At 37.6% G+C, this 17,962-nt stretch overlaps 1 protein-coding gene across 6 annotated transcripts; it reads left to right on the forward strand.

Annotated features, from left to right (window-relative positions):
- Window positions 1-5,729: 5,729 nt before the first annotated feature.
- LOC104437672 (protein ALWAYS EARLY 2-like) lies at window positions 5,730-16,968 on the forward strand. Of its 6 annotated transcripts, none has more exons than XM_010050669.3 (19): window positions 5,730-6,173; window positions 6,394-6,492; window positions 7,011-7,073; window positions 7,742-7,819; window positions 8,254-8,419; window positions 8,627-8,892; window positions 8,976-9,342; window positions 10,422-10,499; window positions 10,674-10,939; window positions 11,052-11,108; window positions 11,889-12,239; window positions 12,322-12,500; window positions 12,597-12,879; window positions 13,406-13,612; window positions 14,221-14,379; window positions 14,714-14,857; window positions 14,987-15,202; window positions 15,592-15,873; window positions 16,246-16,968. In XM_010050669.3, the coding sequence occupies exons 1-19, from the start codon at window positions 6,069-6,071 to the stop codon at window positions 16,414-16,416; spliced, it is 3,537 nt and encodes a 1,178-aa protein (XP_010048971.3). In that variant the 5' UTR covers window positions 5,730-6,068; the 3' UTR covers window positions 16,417-16,968. The 6 variants fall into 6 exon arrangements, with proteins under 6 accessions (XP_010048971.3, XP_039164813.1, XP_039164812.1 ...); XM_039308879.1 differs by having other exon boundaries at window positions 14,714-14,824; XM_039308878.1 differs by having other exon boundaries at window positions 10,689-10,939.
- The last annotated feature ends 994 nt before the right edge of the window (window positions 16,969-17,962 follow it).

Genomic DNA, 17,962 nt, shown 5'->3' on the forward strand with positions numbered 1-17,962 from the left:
TGAATGGAGGCTTTGGGAGGGGAGAATTTATCAAAAAAAAGTCATAAACATTTTGCAGTTATACCAATTCAGTTCTAAATTTATTTTTTGACCAATTGAGTCTTAAACCTTTTACAATTGTGTTAGTTTAGTCATTTCGATCAAAATTGACCGACTAGTGGCAGCAACAAATTTTTTAATAATATTTTACTTTTTAAAATTATTTTATTAATTTTTTAATCTTTTTATCTTTTTTTCTCTCTTTTTTTTTTTCTCCCTCCTCCTTCCTCCTTCCTTCCTTCCTCCCTCCTTCTTCCTTTGGCTCAATCCCCCACCAGTGGTTGGTGAGAGCTAGTTGGTCGCTAGAGCCAAAGGAAGAAGGAGAGAGAGAGAGAGAGAGTAAAAAGATTAAAAATTATTAAAAATTGTTATCGGCGTTGAGACGTCGGTCGGGCCAATTTTGGCCGAAAAGAGAGAGAGTAAAAAGATTAAAAATTATTAAAAAATTGTTATCGGCATCGACAAACAACCACATCAGTCTAATTTTGGCCGGAGAGAGAGAGAGAGAGAGAGAGAGAGATAAAAAGATTAAAAAAATATTTAAAAAATTGTTATTAGTGTCGACCGATAGCCACATCAGTGCCACCAATTTTGACCGGAGAGAGAGAGAGAGAGTAAAAAGATTAAAAAAAGATTAAAAAATTATTAAAAATTATTAAAAAATTGTTATTGGCGTCGACCGACAGCCACATCAATGCCGCCAATTTTGGCCGGAAGAACTAAATTGACACAATTGTAAAAGGTTTATGACTCAATTAACCAAAAAAAAAAAAAAAATAAGTTTAGGACTGAATTGACACAATTACAAAAAAATTATGGCTTTTTGGTAATTCTCCCGTTCGGGAGGACACATGTCCCTCCCTCCCTCCTTTCCACTTCTTTTTTTGATCCTAATTCAATTTTGCTAAAAATCTTTTCATGTCTTTGTCACCCCCTTTCTCTTCCTTTTTTCTTTTAATATGTATTATGGTATATGGTTACATCTTTAATATTTTTTCCTCCCTCTTTTCTTTGTCTCCCCATTTCTCTTACCATTTTTTTTTTTTAAATTTCTATTACACCATATTATCTTTTTTATTTTCAGTTTCAGTTTAAAGATGTCAATTATTTTGCCCTTAATGTCATGTGAAATTATAATGAATCAGTTAGTCTACTCTTCTTTTCATCCAACAAAATCTTATATATTTCTCTTTAATATATTAAATGCATTGTATACATTTATCATTTTATGTTATTTCTTTATTATATCCTCTTTAAAAAAATTATCTTGATTCTTTTTCGCTTGTCTTAATAGTTACGAACAAATCCTAGTTTTAGAAAATTTGCAACATTAGGGGGGGAACATGTCTTTTCTTTTATTAATATTATTGTATAACCCGTAAGTGAGACACTAGAGAGGGTACAAGTGAGCCTCAACTTAATCAATGAACAAAAATCTACAATAAATGGTTTTTTTTCCCACAATTTTTGCTAGTAAAATTAGATGAAGTCAATCGAGGGATTTGATTCCACCATTTGATAAGCTATAGAACTCAATTACACTAGTTGAAAACTGTTGGATTCGATTGTGAAAGTTTTAGGTTTTTTGGTACAGTTATCCCTTTAAAAAATTATCGAGTCTCTTATCATGCTTGAAGGTATACATACATGCACATATATGCTCCATATTTACATATTGCGAGACTAGATCTCAAAGAGATATGTTGTCATTTCTGGACATTATTATTTGGAATCGAGTTATCAGAAATGCGGATCGTCCTAATACAAACATGAAAATGGATACGTTGATTTGCACCATCTAAGAATATGGGAAGTTAGGGGAGGCATTTTCGAATGTTTTAGTGGAACTAAATTCATCCTTTTAGAATGATCAACGATTTTACAAATTAAACATGAATAAATTGAGAGATCAGAACTATATCCATATCAAAAATTAGTTAAACTAGTAATCTGGCGAGTCCATCCGTGTGCGATTGGCAACAAAAACGCACATTGCATGTGAGGAAAGTAGTGAAGACAATTCAAATAGTGAAAAAAGAGATTTATTTTAAATTTTTAATCTACTTTAAAAATGTTCGACCAAAAAAAAAATTACTTTAAAAATTGACTATATTTTGTGGAATCGGTAAATCAATTTAGTTCAAGGGTGAGATATTTGAGAATCGTCTTTTAATTTCCTGTTAACTTCTATCCATGATTTAGGGTTTATAACCCAAAATCATCTTAGCAATCTACATGATCTTTGATTGAATTTTATTGAAAAAAATGATTTTGAATTTCCTTTATCAAGAGAGAGTGTATATAGTATAGATATAGTACTAAATATTAAAGGAGGGTTTTCGGAGGACACCTATAAAGGCTTTTTTATTTTTTTTATTTTTATTTTTATAACCATTCAATTTCCACAAACAATTTTTTCTTAAAAATAATTTTTGTTATTCTATTCCTTAAACGAGTTTCTAGCATTTGAAAATGTTTGGTAAGCGCTCAAAATTTCTATTCCTAGATAGAAATGCGTTTGGTAAGGCCTCAATTTTTTTTGTGATTTTTTTTTTATAATTTTAAATAATTTTATAATATTTGTATAATATTTTTCTTTTCTTTATTTTATTCTTTCCCTTCTTTCTCCGACGACTGGCCAAAAGAGGGCTAATGACCTCATCGATCCAGCCTTGCCGATGGCTGGGTGAGGCCAAGCTCACTTAGTCGTTAGGGAGGCTCGGCCTCGAGGGTCCGCCGACATCTTTCTACTAGGGAAGGCTTGACCTCGATGAGGGCCGACAAAAAAATATAAAATTATATTTTTGTAATCGTTTACTTTTGTGTCGAACTATGTACATTGAGAACCCAATTTCCTCGTGAAAAAGTTTATTTTGTAGTGTTAGCACATCAGTTGATAAGAAAGCTTGACAAAATAACATTTATAGTCGAATAGCGTATCAAAATCTGAAAATTTCTCATTGTCCAAATTCCCCAAAAAAACCCCCAATTTTAGGTTTAGTTTCATTTATGCCCCAACTTTTTTTGTTTTCAAAAACTCCCAACTTTAGGTCCAACTCAAAGACCGCCCCAAAATTTTGTTATCTAAAAAATATCTCCTACTTTAACTCTAATCCAGAATTTGCCCCAAACTTTTTTTCTCTTTGAATTTACAAATTTTCAATCTAATATCAAATCTATCCACGTGAATCCCTATCCAAAAATCACAATTAGTTATTTGATGTGGCATTTTCATGTTGGTAACAGATCCATATCGATAAGGTGACGGGGAAAATTATCTCTAAAATGAAACATGAAAATTAAGGAAGCTAGGGATGACTAAGGAGGTTTTCCAATGTAAAGTTTATTGGGGGCAGATGTGGGCTAGAGTTGAAATTGATAACTTTTTTTAGAAAAGAGTTTGGGAGATTGGACCTAATGTTGGAGGCTTTTTTTTTTTTTTTGGACAAATAAAAGTTTGGGGCATATTTGGATTGAACCTAAAGTTGGTGGTTTTTTTTAGAAATTTGCCTTCATTTTATATATTTTACCACCTACTTTATAATTAATTTACCTTGAAGAATTCTCTAAGAGTATTTTATGTAAGATTAATTTGGAAATATCTTGATATGAAAGACGATAACAAGTTAAAAGGGAATACCCAAAAAAGTCTTAAATATATTGCAATTGTACCAATTTAGTCCTAAAATTTTTATTTTGGTCAATTGAATTTTAAACTCTTTGTATTTATGCCAATTCAATCCATTTGCCTAGAAATGGTCGAATAGCGTTGACATGGATAGTTTTTAATAGAATTATAATCTTTTTCAATTTTTTATTTTATTTTATTTTTCCTTTACTTTCTTCTTCCTCCAACTGGTTGGTGACCGGCTAGAATCAAGGCTAGCGAGGTCTCACTGTGCTCGGAGAAGCTTGGCCATGGTTGGGTGAGGCACGGCCTCGCTGACTTTGGGAGGTCGAGCTTGCTGACTATGGGCGAGGCTCACCCTTATCAAGGGCCACATGAGGTCGCGACCTTCGACCTCGTAGCCTCTGACGAGGGCTTGACGCTCACTCATGGTTGGGTAAGGCACAACCTCGTCAAATTTGGTGAGGCTCCACTTTTGCTAGATGAGCCTCACTAGCCCAGTAAGCGGCCTGGGTGAGCCTACCCTCACAAACTCTAGCGAGAGCAAGGCTTGAATGGTGAAGTTAAGCCTCGCTTAGCCATGGCTAGGCTCTTGTCGACCTTGCCTCTAATTGGTCGCTAGTGGTGACCTATTAAAGGATGAAGAAAGTGAAGAATAAAAATAAAAAATATCATTAAAATTTTTCCACATTAGCATTAGCGGTACCATATAGGACGGACAATGGATAGTATATGTAGGCAAATCTTGGCCTAGTGGATTGAATTAACACAAATACTAAAGATTTTAGGCAAAAAAAGAAAAAGAGGAGGTTATAATTAAATATACATAATTACAATAAGTTTAGGACTTTTCTAGTAATTTTTTGCAAGTTAAATTTGTCATTGAAAATTGTAGTTTGATTTCTTTACGTTGGCTAACCATATAAAGAGACAACATAAATGAAAATCTTTTACTAATTATTAAATAAGTATAATTCAGATTACACTTGATTTCACCGCAAAACAATTACAGAATTTTAGATGATTCGGAAAACAAAATTATCTGTGGATTGCGACTGTTTTGGCTGTGTTACCTCATTCAACCTCCTTATGCTATAAGTCAGATCCAAAGCGCACTCTTCAAGATGGGGCCCGTGATTATCTCAAACTTTATTTTATTCTATATATCTACTTTTGTTTTTGGACGGACTATACGTGTACTTTAGACATTTAAATTGTTGCATCAAATATTTCATTTTGAACATCTATCAGAATTCCTAGAAAATAAACGTTTCGGCAAGAAAGGAGGGTAAGCATCTCTCCGCATTATATAGTACTATTGTCGGACAGAAAATACATTTACAATACATGAACATTCAAATAATTATGACAAAATAATATCGTAAAGATCGATATTACTCATAGGTTTTCATTAATTCATCCTTAAAGCCACCAGAAAAACTTTATATTACACATAATGTGACACATTTACCTAAACTTTGTTCATAATTGTGTGAGACATTTACCATCCGATGCATCAAGGTTTTGTTAAAGAGTATTGTTAAAAATCCACGTAACCGAAAGTAAATGGTGTCGCCATGGCACCCAATGATAAAAATGACCTTGGTTTGATCGAAAATCATCTGATAAAACCTTTACAGTGGGTAAATCATTGCATAGATAAAATATTCAGGGTAAAATGTGTCATGTTAGACATAGGTTGGGGTTCTTAATATCATAAAGAAAAAGTTTAAGGTGAATGTGTCACCGTGACATAGTTCAGAGATTTTTGGCAGCTTTTTTCCTTTAAATGGAGACTTTTTTTATTCACCAAAATGCACCGTGAGATAAATAAAATTCAATTTCGGCATTTTCGTTCAAATTAAAAAAAAAAAAAAAAAGAAGAAGGGAAAAGCTCGCCTCTTTTTTTTTTTTTTAAATCTCTTTTCCGAAATGAAAAAAAAAAAATCCAGTAAAAAGCCAAAAAAATAAAAAAGAAATAAGAAAAAAGAAATAAGCGTTCGAATTCGAATCCTCCACCAGTCCAGCACCGCAACGCTTTAAAAATCTTGAAACCAAAAGAGCGAAGGAGCCCAAACACGCGGGAGGTCGTCTCCCCATCTCCATCTCCATCTCCTCCTCTCCTCTTCCCCCCCTCTTCCTCCCAGGTTCGCTCCGCCGTAGGGTTTCCGATTCCCTCCTCCTCCTCCGCCGCCGCCTCCGCCGCCGCCGTCTCCTCTCGCCGCGCGGCGATCCGGATCGCCGGCGATCTGCAACGCTCCCCCCCACCGCGTGCGCGGGGGCGGGCGGTTTCGGGAAGGGAACCCTCCGATTCGGCGGCGCGGCCGGTCGTCGGCGTCGGCGTCACCCGCCGCCGCCGTCGTCCCCGTTCTCTCTCTTTCCCGGGGCGAATTGATCCGGCATGGCGCCCACCAGGAAGTCCAGGAGCGTGTACAAGCGGTACTCGAATTTGAATGAGGTCTCTCCGGAGAAAGACGTCGGGAGCTCGAAGAGCAGCCGGAATCGGGTGAGCTTGCGCGTCTGCTCGAGCGGCGTTCGTTTTCTTGACTGGGAAAGGGGGCGGGGGGTTGGGGCAAGGGAGTGAGCTGAGAGGCTTGTTCGATTTTTTTTTGCCTGTAGAGGAGCCTCTGCGCCCGTGGCTAATCCTCTTTGAGTTTCGTATCGAGATTGCTCGCTTTTGTCGCGGCGAGTACGAGTTTATTGAAAAAGTTGTGTCTTTGCTGTAGAAGAAGAAATTGTCTGATCTGCTGGGACCGCAGTGGAGCAAGGAAGAGCTCGAGCGCTTCTACGATGCTTATAGGAAACACGGGAGAGACTGGAAGAAGGTATGCTGTTGTCTGGTGTCTAGTTTGCATTGTTTATTTTGATGGCAGTTCCTTCAGCTGGTCTCCAATGGTTGTTGCATGTCTATCGGTCCCGCTTCTAATTTTGATAGCGGTCAGTACAATGCTGGTTCCGCACAATGATAATAGCCGAGGGGTCGATACACTACATTGGCCTTGGCTGGTTTGGATTTGATTGAGGGGAGACGATGAGCTGTTGATGGTGCATTAGTGTTGACCAGTATTCAAGTCCTCGAGCTAGGTAGTTAGGGCGGTCCTGTTTCCTGTATACCCCTCATACTTATGTGAATGTTCAGTTTGCCTTTCATTTCCTCCATTTGTTGGATCATCTGCTGGACTTGTAAACGGCTTTGCTCCCTCTTCTACTCTTTGGCACTCCTTTACTGATGGGTGGGAAAATAATTCTGAGGCTGTGCAGCTACAGCACTTCTTTTATTTCAATAAGATTCTAGATGAGGCTCTTCCTCTTTTAACTGTGTTTTATTGTCCTCCGTGTTTAGGTGGCTGCTGCTGTGCGTAACAGAACCGTTGATATGGTTGAGGCTCTCTACAACATGAACAGAGTAAGAACCTCTGTTTGTATCCATAATGGTCAGAGTCGGATTTCTCTATGCAAATATGACGTTGATTAACAATATCTCCATTTTTTGGAGGAATTCTATAGCTGCCTGGAGTGTCTTACACATAAGGGTGATGTCTTTTTAAAATTTTCTTTGTTGTAGTGTTGTTTGTGTTGCTTCAAGTCAGTATAATATGCATCAAGCCTCAAGTAACATATTTGGCAAAAAATCACGAAGCATGCTGACAAATGTCAGTCTGCACCCAAATCGGTTGTTATTTTGGGGTTCTTCTTTATCCCACTACTTTCATGTTCCACTCAAACTTTGTAATCATGCAGTTTAAACGTTGGAATTTCTACTTAAAGCAGTGCAATTGCTAAAATAGTCAAGCATGGCATTGTGGGATGGAAGTCCAGACATGTTTTATTTTGCATTATTGCTGGCAAGATGTCCTTTGACTGTCTGCTTCCTCTTTTGGCTCTCTTTTCTTTCTTGAATAAATGGTTCTAACTTTTACTTTTCTCTTTGTTTTATGAATTATATCTTGCAGAGCTATAAGTTCCAATATTGACATATTAACTATAAACTAGCTGTTTCTAGTTGATGAGTAAGATCATTTGTTGATAGAGTGTTTCTTTGGTCATTCTAAATTATTCTTGCTCTACTTTTAGGCATATTTATCCCTTCCTGAGGGTACAGCTTCAGTGGTTGGTCTTGTAGCAATGATGACTGATCACTACAATGTTCTGGTACGTCTTCAATTGATGTTTCTCTTAGATGAAACAGCATACTCTCTCTCTCTCTCTCTCTCTCACTTCTTGAGTTCAGTATTGCCACATCTGTTTTGTGACCTTCTTTCTGCTGATATCTCTAAGAATATTCTCTTTTTAGCTTCTTCAAATGCACACATATCTAGATATTGGTCTTTCCTGTAGTGTTTTTCCCAGAGAATTTTTTCCTGTTTTACATTTGCTTATATTATCACATGGAAACCAAAAGATGGAAAAATTTATTGCAGGAATGAGGAGCATAGAATACACATGTCTATGTTCATTGTTTGGATCAGATGAATTTTCTCATGATAGCGGTCTTCTGTTACATGCTTTGGAATTAAAAGCCTTGTATGTGGGGCACTTTTCCTGGCATGTTAACTAAATGTTCCTAGTTCATTATAAATTGACAGGAGGGAAGTGATGAAGAAGAGAGCAATGATGGAACAGAAATCAGAAACACACCAAAACGCAAGCGTGGTAAAGTTCAGCTTGGTGGTTCAAGAGAAGATCTGCACTCCAAAGCTGACTTATCTAGTGATGGTTGTCTGTCATTATTGAAAAGAAGACGTGTTGATAGTAAGTACCTCACCTTTATCCCAAAAGGGGCTTGCTGCTTGTTATTGTAAAATCCCTTCATGAAGTCTGGTTTTGAGGTTTTTTTTTTAATAATTAATATATTAATTGTAATTCAACATAGACCTTACTTTTAAGCTTGAATGCCTAATTCTACTACGTCTTGTCATTAAACAAGTGGATTTTACTGAAGCTGTTTATATGATCCAGATAGCCTACCACGTGTTGTTGGCAAAAGGACTCCTCGTTTTCCTGTTTCTTTCTTGAACAAGAAAGATGGAAGAGAAAATCATGTTTCACTGAACAAGAGGGGCCGGAAGTCAGAGGCTGATGCTACAGATGATGATGTTGCACATGGAGCAGCATTAGTACTAACTGCGGCTTCTCACAGGGGAGGTTCACCACAAGTTTCTCGAAGTCCTTATGGTAGAAAAGGGCAGTTAAAAGGATCACCTGTCCAGAGCTGGGAAAGGATGGTATTCAGCTTTCATCTGCATGTTCTTCCACTAGCGGTTTTGTGTGTTTGATATGTTAACAACTGTCCTTTTTGTCATTTTAGCATTCACAATCGGACGCAGCCAAGTATGGTGATGCTTCTCTGGATGAAGAATGGCTGGAAGGGAGCATTGGCAGTAGGGGAACGGAAAATGGAGACTATGAAAAATATACAAGGTCCTTAACAGACATAGAAGGAGTTGGCACAGTAGAAGTTTCTCGGAAAGGGAAGAAATTCTATGGAAAGAAAGAAAAAGTTGAGGGGATGGTAGAGAAAGAGTTTGAAGATGGTGGCGGAGCTTGCAGCGGAACAGAAGAGGGAGGCAATGATAATTCACTGAAGGGAAAAGTCAAGTTCGAAGTTTCAAATGAGAAAAGAGGGCATTCTCATCAAACTCAGAGAAAGAGAAGCAAGAAGCTTTTCTTTGGAGGTGGTTCATCTGTTTCTTTTATGAATGTAACATGTCATTGCTTCTTTCTTCTGTCTCCATTTTACTTTACCTTCACAAAGATAGCTGAAATTTTCATCTAGGCCACTTTTTTGGCTTGAGGTTTCTCCACCTGCATGTATAGTTGAAGTTTGCTAGTAGTATTAAATCTTTCTTTCTATATTTTGTGATATTGAAAAAGGAAGTAAATGCTGAAAAAGTGGCCATATTTTGTTGAAATTTGGTCGGCATTCAGTTTTACTTTGGAGTCATATTACATAACATACCTAACTTTAACCCAAAACTATATCTTTCGGAAATGCACCTAGAAATCTTGTCTGGATTGTCGTAGTCATGTTAATAGTCAACTTGCTAACAGCATCAATAAATGACTTTAAAATCTAGAGTTGACTTTTTTTAAGGTTTTCTTTACGGGGTTTCTCTTTTTCCTTCTTTTTCTTTGGGTGAGGCTTCGAGGGAGACAATGTTATTGGAAACTTCTTTAAACTGGTTTTGATTGACATCTGGTGAGTAGCTTCTAAAGATGGAAACATACATGTGTCAAGTAGATTAGATGATTGTTCTGTTTCATTTAGTCAATAATCTTGAGACAACAGCTATCAGGATTTGGGACGCCGTTCACTTTTCCTCTCCTCTGCTTCTTTTATGTGCATTCATGCACTTGGGTGATGTTTGAAAGCATAATAGCCTATTGGTGGACCATTGACTAGAAACATGTCAACACTAGAGCACTGTAAGAACCCTCCATGGACTAAAGTCTGAGTAACAATTGCAGGATAAAGGAACAGAATGTGAACACTAGATATTTTTTATACATTTGGCATCCTTGACTTGCTTTTGGGTAGGGGTGGCTATTCAATTCTTGTCTTGGCATAAAAACAACTATAATACAGTATGAACCTAGTGGAGAAACCTATACATGGCATGACATGAATTGAAAGCCCTACAAGTCATTCGTGAATAGTTTAATACTGAATAGATCTTTGCAGCTTTTTGTTTCCAGATTTTTCGTTGCTGTCTGTCTGATATTATCTACTAAATGGTTTTGGTATTATATGCAGATGAAAGCTCTGATCTTGATGCTCTGCAGACATTGGCTGATTTGTCATTGATGATGCCAGTTTCCACCATGGAGTCTGGTTAGTTTTATAAATTGCTGTGCTTTATATCCTGTAGTTCACATACCACATGACACGTACATGCGTAACACATTTCTGAGTTTATTGGTATGTTGTCTTATGCTCTCAATTCCTATTAGTGCAGTACTGCTGTTGCTATGGTTCTGTTCAATTTGCTGCATTTTATTATTGTAGAATTTTGTGGCACAGAATCCTCTGTCCAGTTGAAGGAGGAAAAAACAACTCGGGATATAGATGATAAGTTGACTGTGCCTGAAGCCACATCTGCAGATCGTCAAAGAGATAAAGCCTTAGGGAAGGAGAAAACTTCTGCAGTCGATGGTAGAAAATTGAATCTTGTGAGGGCCTCAGATATCAATTCTGATACTATCTCCAAAGCAAAAGGGCAATTGCTGTCGAGCAACAAACCAAAAAGAAAATCTAAGCCAATAACATCTAAGGTGAGCAGCATGAAAAATTAATTTGCATGGTTTGATAAATATCAACTGAACTTATCCCTTATAACTTTCAGTGCTGCTCTTTTATTTCTGAAATGGTTTTTATCGGCTGCAGGTTATAAATGCTGAAGCTCACGATAATTTTCATCTAGGTGAATCTCTGAAAAATGAGGTGAGCTCATGATCTTTGATTCTCAACACTCTTATAAGTTGCTGTGATTGTATTCTTTCCTGAAAAGGGTTCACCTCTGGTAACCCTCTGATGATTTGGGCTTTTCCACTTTTCTAGAGTCTAAGTAAATAAGGTAGGTGAATGGTCTACAAATGAAAAGGATCTCGCTTCTCTCTTTTTTATGATATTCTGGAAGGCAACAAAAAGTGTCATAAAGTTTTGGGCAAGGGATGTTTCTGTAGGTTCTAGTACTCTTGCTATTACTTCCAAAAAGTAATTTCATATCAACAGTTATACAGAGTTGTGAGAAAGTAATTGCTGGCATGAATAAGATATTAAACTTTTGTTCTACAGTATAGTGTAACACTACTTGCCAAAAACATAACTCTGCACCTTCCTACGATTTTAACACTCTTAGATGTCACTTATGACAGAACTATTGCTGCATTGCTGCAGTATAGAGCTTTTAAGTTACAGTGTCAAAGTTAAAGCTAATCCTAAGGGGCTCTTGTTCTGTGCTGACCTTGAAGAGAAGGTATAGGCCAATGTGATGGTGTTTGGACATGTTTTTTAAAAAAAAAGCATAATGCTTTTTGAATGTAGCCATGTGTATTTAATGAATCCAAATATTTAAATTGTATGGTTGTTTTGCATGTACGCCACTTCTATGATTGCAGAATTGTTGGTTTGTCAGCACCAGTGTGGTGATAGGTGTTCCTTACCCTCTTCTTTTTTCTGATCAATTCAGTTGATTCTCCTTTGCCTTTCCATGTTTTTTAGGCCTCAGCTGAGGAAGGAAAGACACTTGCAAGTCAACAATCTACGAGAGAGATTAAATCAGCATTTGCAAGAGAGGGTAGATCATCTCTTTCAAAAACGAAGAAATCAGCTAAATCTGCACAGAACTTGTCTGATATGGATCAGAAAGGAACGGAAACTGATTTGATGGGGTTGATCACTCAGGTTCCTGCTGATAATCAGTTCAATTTACCGACTAAATCAAAAAGTCGAAGAAAGAAAGATCTGCGGCAGGCACTGAAACCAAAAGAGATGAGTGGTTCTGATAACACAGTGAGGAACCGAACTGATAAACGTGGAATATATGTCCAAGATAAAGCACCTTATTTAAAGGTATTTCCCTTGTTATTTACTTTGGATTGGAATTTGACTCTTGAAGAGTTGATTCTGACATGAAAAATTACTGGGTTTGCAGGACAAACTGTTGTCTTGCCTGTCATCCGATCTGGCACGGAGGTGGTGTATCTTTGAATGGTTTTATAGTGCAATTGATTATCCATGGTTTGCAAAGAGGGAGTTTGTCGATTACTTAAATCATGTCGGACTTGGGCACATTCCTAGGTTAACGCGCGTTGAATGGAGTGTTATAAGAAGGTAGATAAACTCACTATGATCACTGCTCCCCCCTTTCGTATGTAAAAACTGCTTAAAGGATTGATAGATACTAATATTACACAAATGGTCATGCAGCTCACTTGGCAAGCCTCGTAGATTTTCTGAAAATTTCCTTCGTGAAGAGAGGAAGAAACTCGAGCAATATCGTGAATCTGTGAGAAAGCACTATACTGAACTTCGCACTGGTATTAGGGAAGGACTTCCCACAGACTTAGCGCGACCGTTATTTGTTGGACAAAGAGTAATTGCCCTTCATCCAAAAACAAGAGAAGTTCATGATGGAAGTGTTCTCACAGTTGATCATGACAAGTGCAGGATTCAGTTTGATCGTCCTGATATTGGAGTTGAATTTGTGATGGTAACAACATTTTTAAGATTCCGTTTTAGTTAGTTTCTATATAATCTACCTGGGGAATCTCCTGCACTCTTTTGTAAAATTGCCTATGATACCGATAGAATTATTGCAGTGAACCCTTGGATGTTATAGAAACCGAGGAGAAACTGAGGAGTTGAGTTGGTCTTTCTTCTATGAAATAAATTAGCCAAACCTGCTGTTGCTTGAAGGTTTTGATTGAAGTCTCTTCGGGATGTGCAAGAAGTTTAAGTTGTTTGCAGAGCATTTATGCTTATTTATCTAAGAAAAACCTGAGATTTTGCTGACATAAGAAATTTTTTTGTCCTCTTCTTTCAAAAGCAATAAAGTAAATCATAGAAAATGTCCTGAATGTTTCATGATTTTGGAAATTGTAGGATCATTTTCAATTGATCTAATAGTTTAAATTGCTTGATGAGTATGTTTTTAATACACAAAGTACTTTAACAATTTTTACCTTCAATAAGCCATCATCGTGCATTATATGATGACGTCAATGGGGTTGTTGCAGGATGTTGATTGCATGCCTCTAAATCCGCTGGAGAATATGCCAGAGGCTCTTAGGAGACGGAGCCTCTTCATTGACAAATTTCCTGTGATATCTAAAGAACCTCAAATTGAGGGCAATATATCATTTGGAGGGGCCCTTCTTTATGATTCTAGTGGGCATCTAGCAAGTGGTCGGAGTCCCATGAGTAATTTGATGAGGCAAGCAAAGGTGAGCATGCCAATTGACGGTTGTTTATTGATATTTGGAAGTTCATCTTTCCTGTTTGGTTTGCTAGATCATTTATTTTTACCTTCATATTTTCAAGTTGTATCTTTTGAACTTTTCTTCAAGACTGTTGGCTCCTTTTCAATGAGGAACCAATGCTGCTGCTGTATCTGGTCAGCTTTAAGCTGCTGGAAAGTGACAAGCTGGACCTTGGCTGATGTCATGTTCTTCTTAGTGGTCCAGCATTTGTTCATATCAGTTATGATCTGACCGCGGTGCGCAGCAGCTTGAATAAATGACTCTTTTCAGACATTAATAACTCTTGTTGGGAATTCTGCACTCTTTTATGATCTATGCTGGTCACGATTTACTACGGAACAAAAAATTCTCGCATCTTGGTTGTTTTGCCTCTGTGGCAATATGCTTGATAAAATGATTCAGATGGTTTGTTAGTGTCTAATGGTGCATAAATTTATTATCGGAAGTCTCTTGTTTTGGCACCATGCGTTATATTACACTGGTGTGATACTGGGAGGTTGCTGTGGCTTTCTGTATCGGCTTATATATGTGTGTAGGAGTGACTAAGCTGAACTTTATTTCCATGTCATCAGGACTCGAACCATGCAATTTTACAAGGCAAAGTATCTGCTCCAGGTGTTGTCAGTACCCAACAGACATTCTGTAGTCAGCCTTGCAGAACGGTGTATAGCCAGGCAAGAGAAGCTGATATTCGGGCTCTTTCTGACCTAACTCATGCTTTGGATAAGAAGGTGTGTCTTTATCTATTAAGCATTTACCACTTTACCATGTTAAGTTTTAACTCCATGGAGATTTTGATAATTAAGGTGCCTGATTAGACAGTTCACTCAGAATAGCACATTTATCATCAGTTTTAAATTTTTTGATGGCTGTTTTATATGATCTTGATGTTTGTATGCTGCGCCCCAATTTAGCATTCTGCAACTGCATATCTAAACCAGCTTTTGTCGCATCATGTTGGGGCTTACAGACAAGTATGCTACAGATAGAAATAATGCTAGTGCACAGAGATTGATCTCTCAGAGAGCTTACACATCTTTTCTTTCCTTCCTCGGTGAATCATAGGAGGCATTGTTAATGGAGCTTAGAAACATGAATAATGATGTATTGGATGACCAAATAAATGGAGATGGCTCTCTTAAGGATTCTGAGTCTTTCAAGAAGCATTACGCCACGGTACTTGTACAGCTAAAGGAAGCCGGTGGCCAGGCATGTGGCTTCCGTGAATTTTTGTATCACACCTGCACGCTTCTCTCTGAATCTGTCATTTTTTTTTTCTCAAGTGGCATGCTCTTTTTTATTCTGACATATTAATAACAGGTAATGTCTGATACACAGGCTTCTTCTGCTTTGGTTCATCTGAGGGAACGGAATACTTATCCAGGAAATCCGATGCCTGCTTGGTTCAAGCCTCCAGTGAATTCTGGTGCTGCAATTGGCCTTCCCAGAGAACTTGATAAATACTTATATCCACATGAGTCAGGATGTAATGTTCATGAAATCGTGAAGGTTTCAAGATTGAAAGCACAGACGATGGTGGATAAAGCTATTCAGGTCTGACAAGAATTTTCCGGCACCCATGTGCCCATGCAACTCCCAACACACCCACCTACTCACTCACTCACACATGCCCACAAACAAGATGAAACGACACTAACCTAAAATTTGAAGCGTGGGTATGCTTCAACAGCATTAAAATATAAAATTGGTAATCTTGAGATGCATTGTTAAACTTCACTGGGCTGTGGCTTCCTTATTTGTTATTTACGGAGATGTTGGTGGTAGAGTGTACCTTCTTTGTGGTTGCCTGTTAAAATAAGAAAAACGAGTGAATCTCCTGGTAGTAGTGCAGATGTATATTGTGTGGGTGTGTAGTTCTCTGTATTGTGCATGTCGTTTGGATCAGCTGTTGACTGATGCCTTATGGTGCTATCTCATTTCAGGCGATTTCATCATTGAAAGAGGGGGAAGATGCTTTTACAAGGATTGGAGAGGCTCTTGATTCGATAAATGACCAACAGCTAGCTTCAGACATCAAGTTATCAGGTGTTGCATCCCCAGAGAAGGTCAATGGTGGCTTGGTTCCTAACAATCAGTTAAATGCCTGCTCATCTGAGACCAACCAGCTATCTGGTTCAAAACCTAGTATTGACACTGACAAGATAGAGACCCAGATACCGGCTGAGTTGATCACATCGTGCGTCGCTACTTTGCTCATGGTACAGGTAAGGTCTAAGAAATCAAATGTCTCGTGCTTCTATGATCCATTGAAGCAAGAGCAGCTGAAGACAATTTAGATGATTTCCAAAAGAATCAGTTGCAACTGTTTGCCTGGGTTTACTGTCCTTTCTGAAAAAATAAATGTGCATAGTGTCAACTCAATTGTTACTAGCTATTCACCAAAAAGTAAAAGGAAGCAGCATTGGTGGGAAAACAGAATGCTATGGAACAACCAATAATATCTCCCAATTTAAATGAATGTCTATGTTTTAACTCATGATGCTTTCCTTATGATTCTTGTGAAGCAAATTATTCTCTTAATTGTTCCTTTCTGTGGTATCTTCCGTTGCTAACAAGTTTGATGTTCCAATGAGCAGACGTGTACGGACCGACACTATCCTCCAGCTGATGTGGCCCAGATACTTGATTCTGCTGTGACGAGTTTGCACCCTTGTTGCCCCCAGAACCTCCCGCTTTACCGGGAGATTCAGATGTCCATGGGCAGACTGAAGACGCAGATGTTGGCGCTAGTGCCGACGCAAATCTGATTCTCTCGTCTTTGGGTCCTCAGAAGACGGGTAATGTATATAATTACCGCCAGAACAATCCGGTTCATCTTCACCCCATTCTGTATCTGATTGGTCCGCGCTATTAATGATCAACATGTACTATCTTTCGCCGCAGCGCCATGCTGTCTTGATCATTATCCTTTTTTATTCAGTCCCTCAGTTTTCTTCTTGTTCCCCCTTGTAGCTCGCTCTCAGCCCCCATCGGCGCTGTAGGTTGTCATGATGACCCCCCTAGTTAGAAAAGAAAATAACCTATTGTCCCGATTTTCTTCTGTATATATGCTGATGAGATCAGAACTTCTAGAGCAACTCAAAGTATATCTGATGAAGGCTATATATGACTGACAAGAAACGCCTTTCATACAGGCTTTCCTGTTCTCCTGTTTTGCTTCTGTGAGCGTCTTGATGCTAACAGAGATACTAATCGGGATGCGTAAAAGTTAACTGAAAATGTAATTCTTGACGTGGAAACGTGTAAACTGAGTACGGGTTTTGAATAAAGCTAGTGAGAGTGTAACTAAATTTCGAGTATTATGTTGTAAGAAAGATGTAGCACATTATTTTTCTTTAAATACTATGGCGTTTGAACATAAACAGGATGTTTTATGTGCTTTATCATTATATAATTGTGTAACTATGATAAAAGCAGCATGCACTATGGAATGAAAACCTACTTTTTTTCGGTAGGTGGAAATATAACAAATTATGAATCTGAAAAGTTGATGGATACGTATCAAATTGTCGGTTAGTTGTAAATCGATACCTTCATTTGCGATTTGATGTTTTATAGATTTGCTTGATGGATGCGTGTCGGTTGGATTTCATGTCAAATTGAATTGTAAGATATTAATATTAATGGTGTTATCAATTACTAAATTTTTTTTAGACGATGACCTATTTTTAAACCAGAGTACCTTTTAAATTATCTCTTAATGACTTCTGTGTACATGGTAGTATTTTATAGCGAATTTATACGAAGATGGAAGAGACAAAGAAATGAAAAGACAAACATAGGTTTTACTAATTCGATCGGCAAAGGAAAGGGTACTTGGAAACCTATTTCTATGGTAGAAATCCTCATTTGACTTTACTTCTTGAAGAAGATTCATCTTCCTTACACGAAGAAGAGTACAACATAGTGGCAAACATAGAGTTTTATGTTAGTTACAATTGTTAGCTGTTACATAGTGGACATTGATACTCAATCTTATCAAGTCATCATGACTTGGCAAACTTATCTTTGTAAACACTCCCTCTCCAACTTGGGGCAAAGATGTCTTGTGAGGTCAACTTGGCCAACATTTACTGAAAGACTCTTTTAGAAGGGGGTTTGGTAAGCACATCAACAAATTGTTCGCTTCGAAGATAAGGAGTCTTGATAGTTTTGTTACGGACTCTCTTTTGAACAAATTAATGGATGATTTCTATGTGTTTTATTCTTTCATGTAAGAATGAGTTTGATAGAATGTGAGTTGTTGCTTGGTTATTGTAAAATAGATTCATAGGAGCACGAAATCCTTCAAGA

The sequence above is a fragment of the Eucalyptus grandis genome, chromosome 3 (assembly GCF_016545825.1).
Source record: "Eucalyptus grandis isolate ANBG69807.140 chromosome 3, ASM1654582v1, whole genome shotgun sequence".
Classification (NCBI taxonomy): domain Eukaryota; kingdom Viridiplantae; phylum Streptophyta; class Magnoliopsida; order Myrtales; family Myrtaceae; genus Eucalyptus; species Eucalyptus grandis.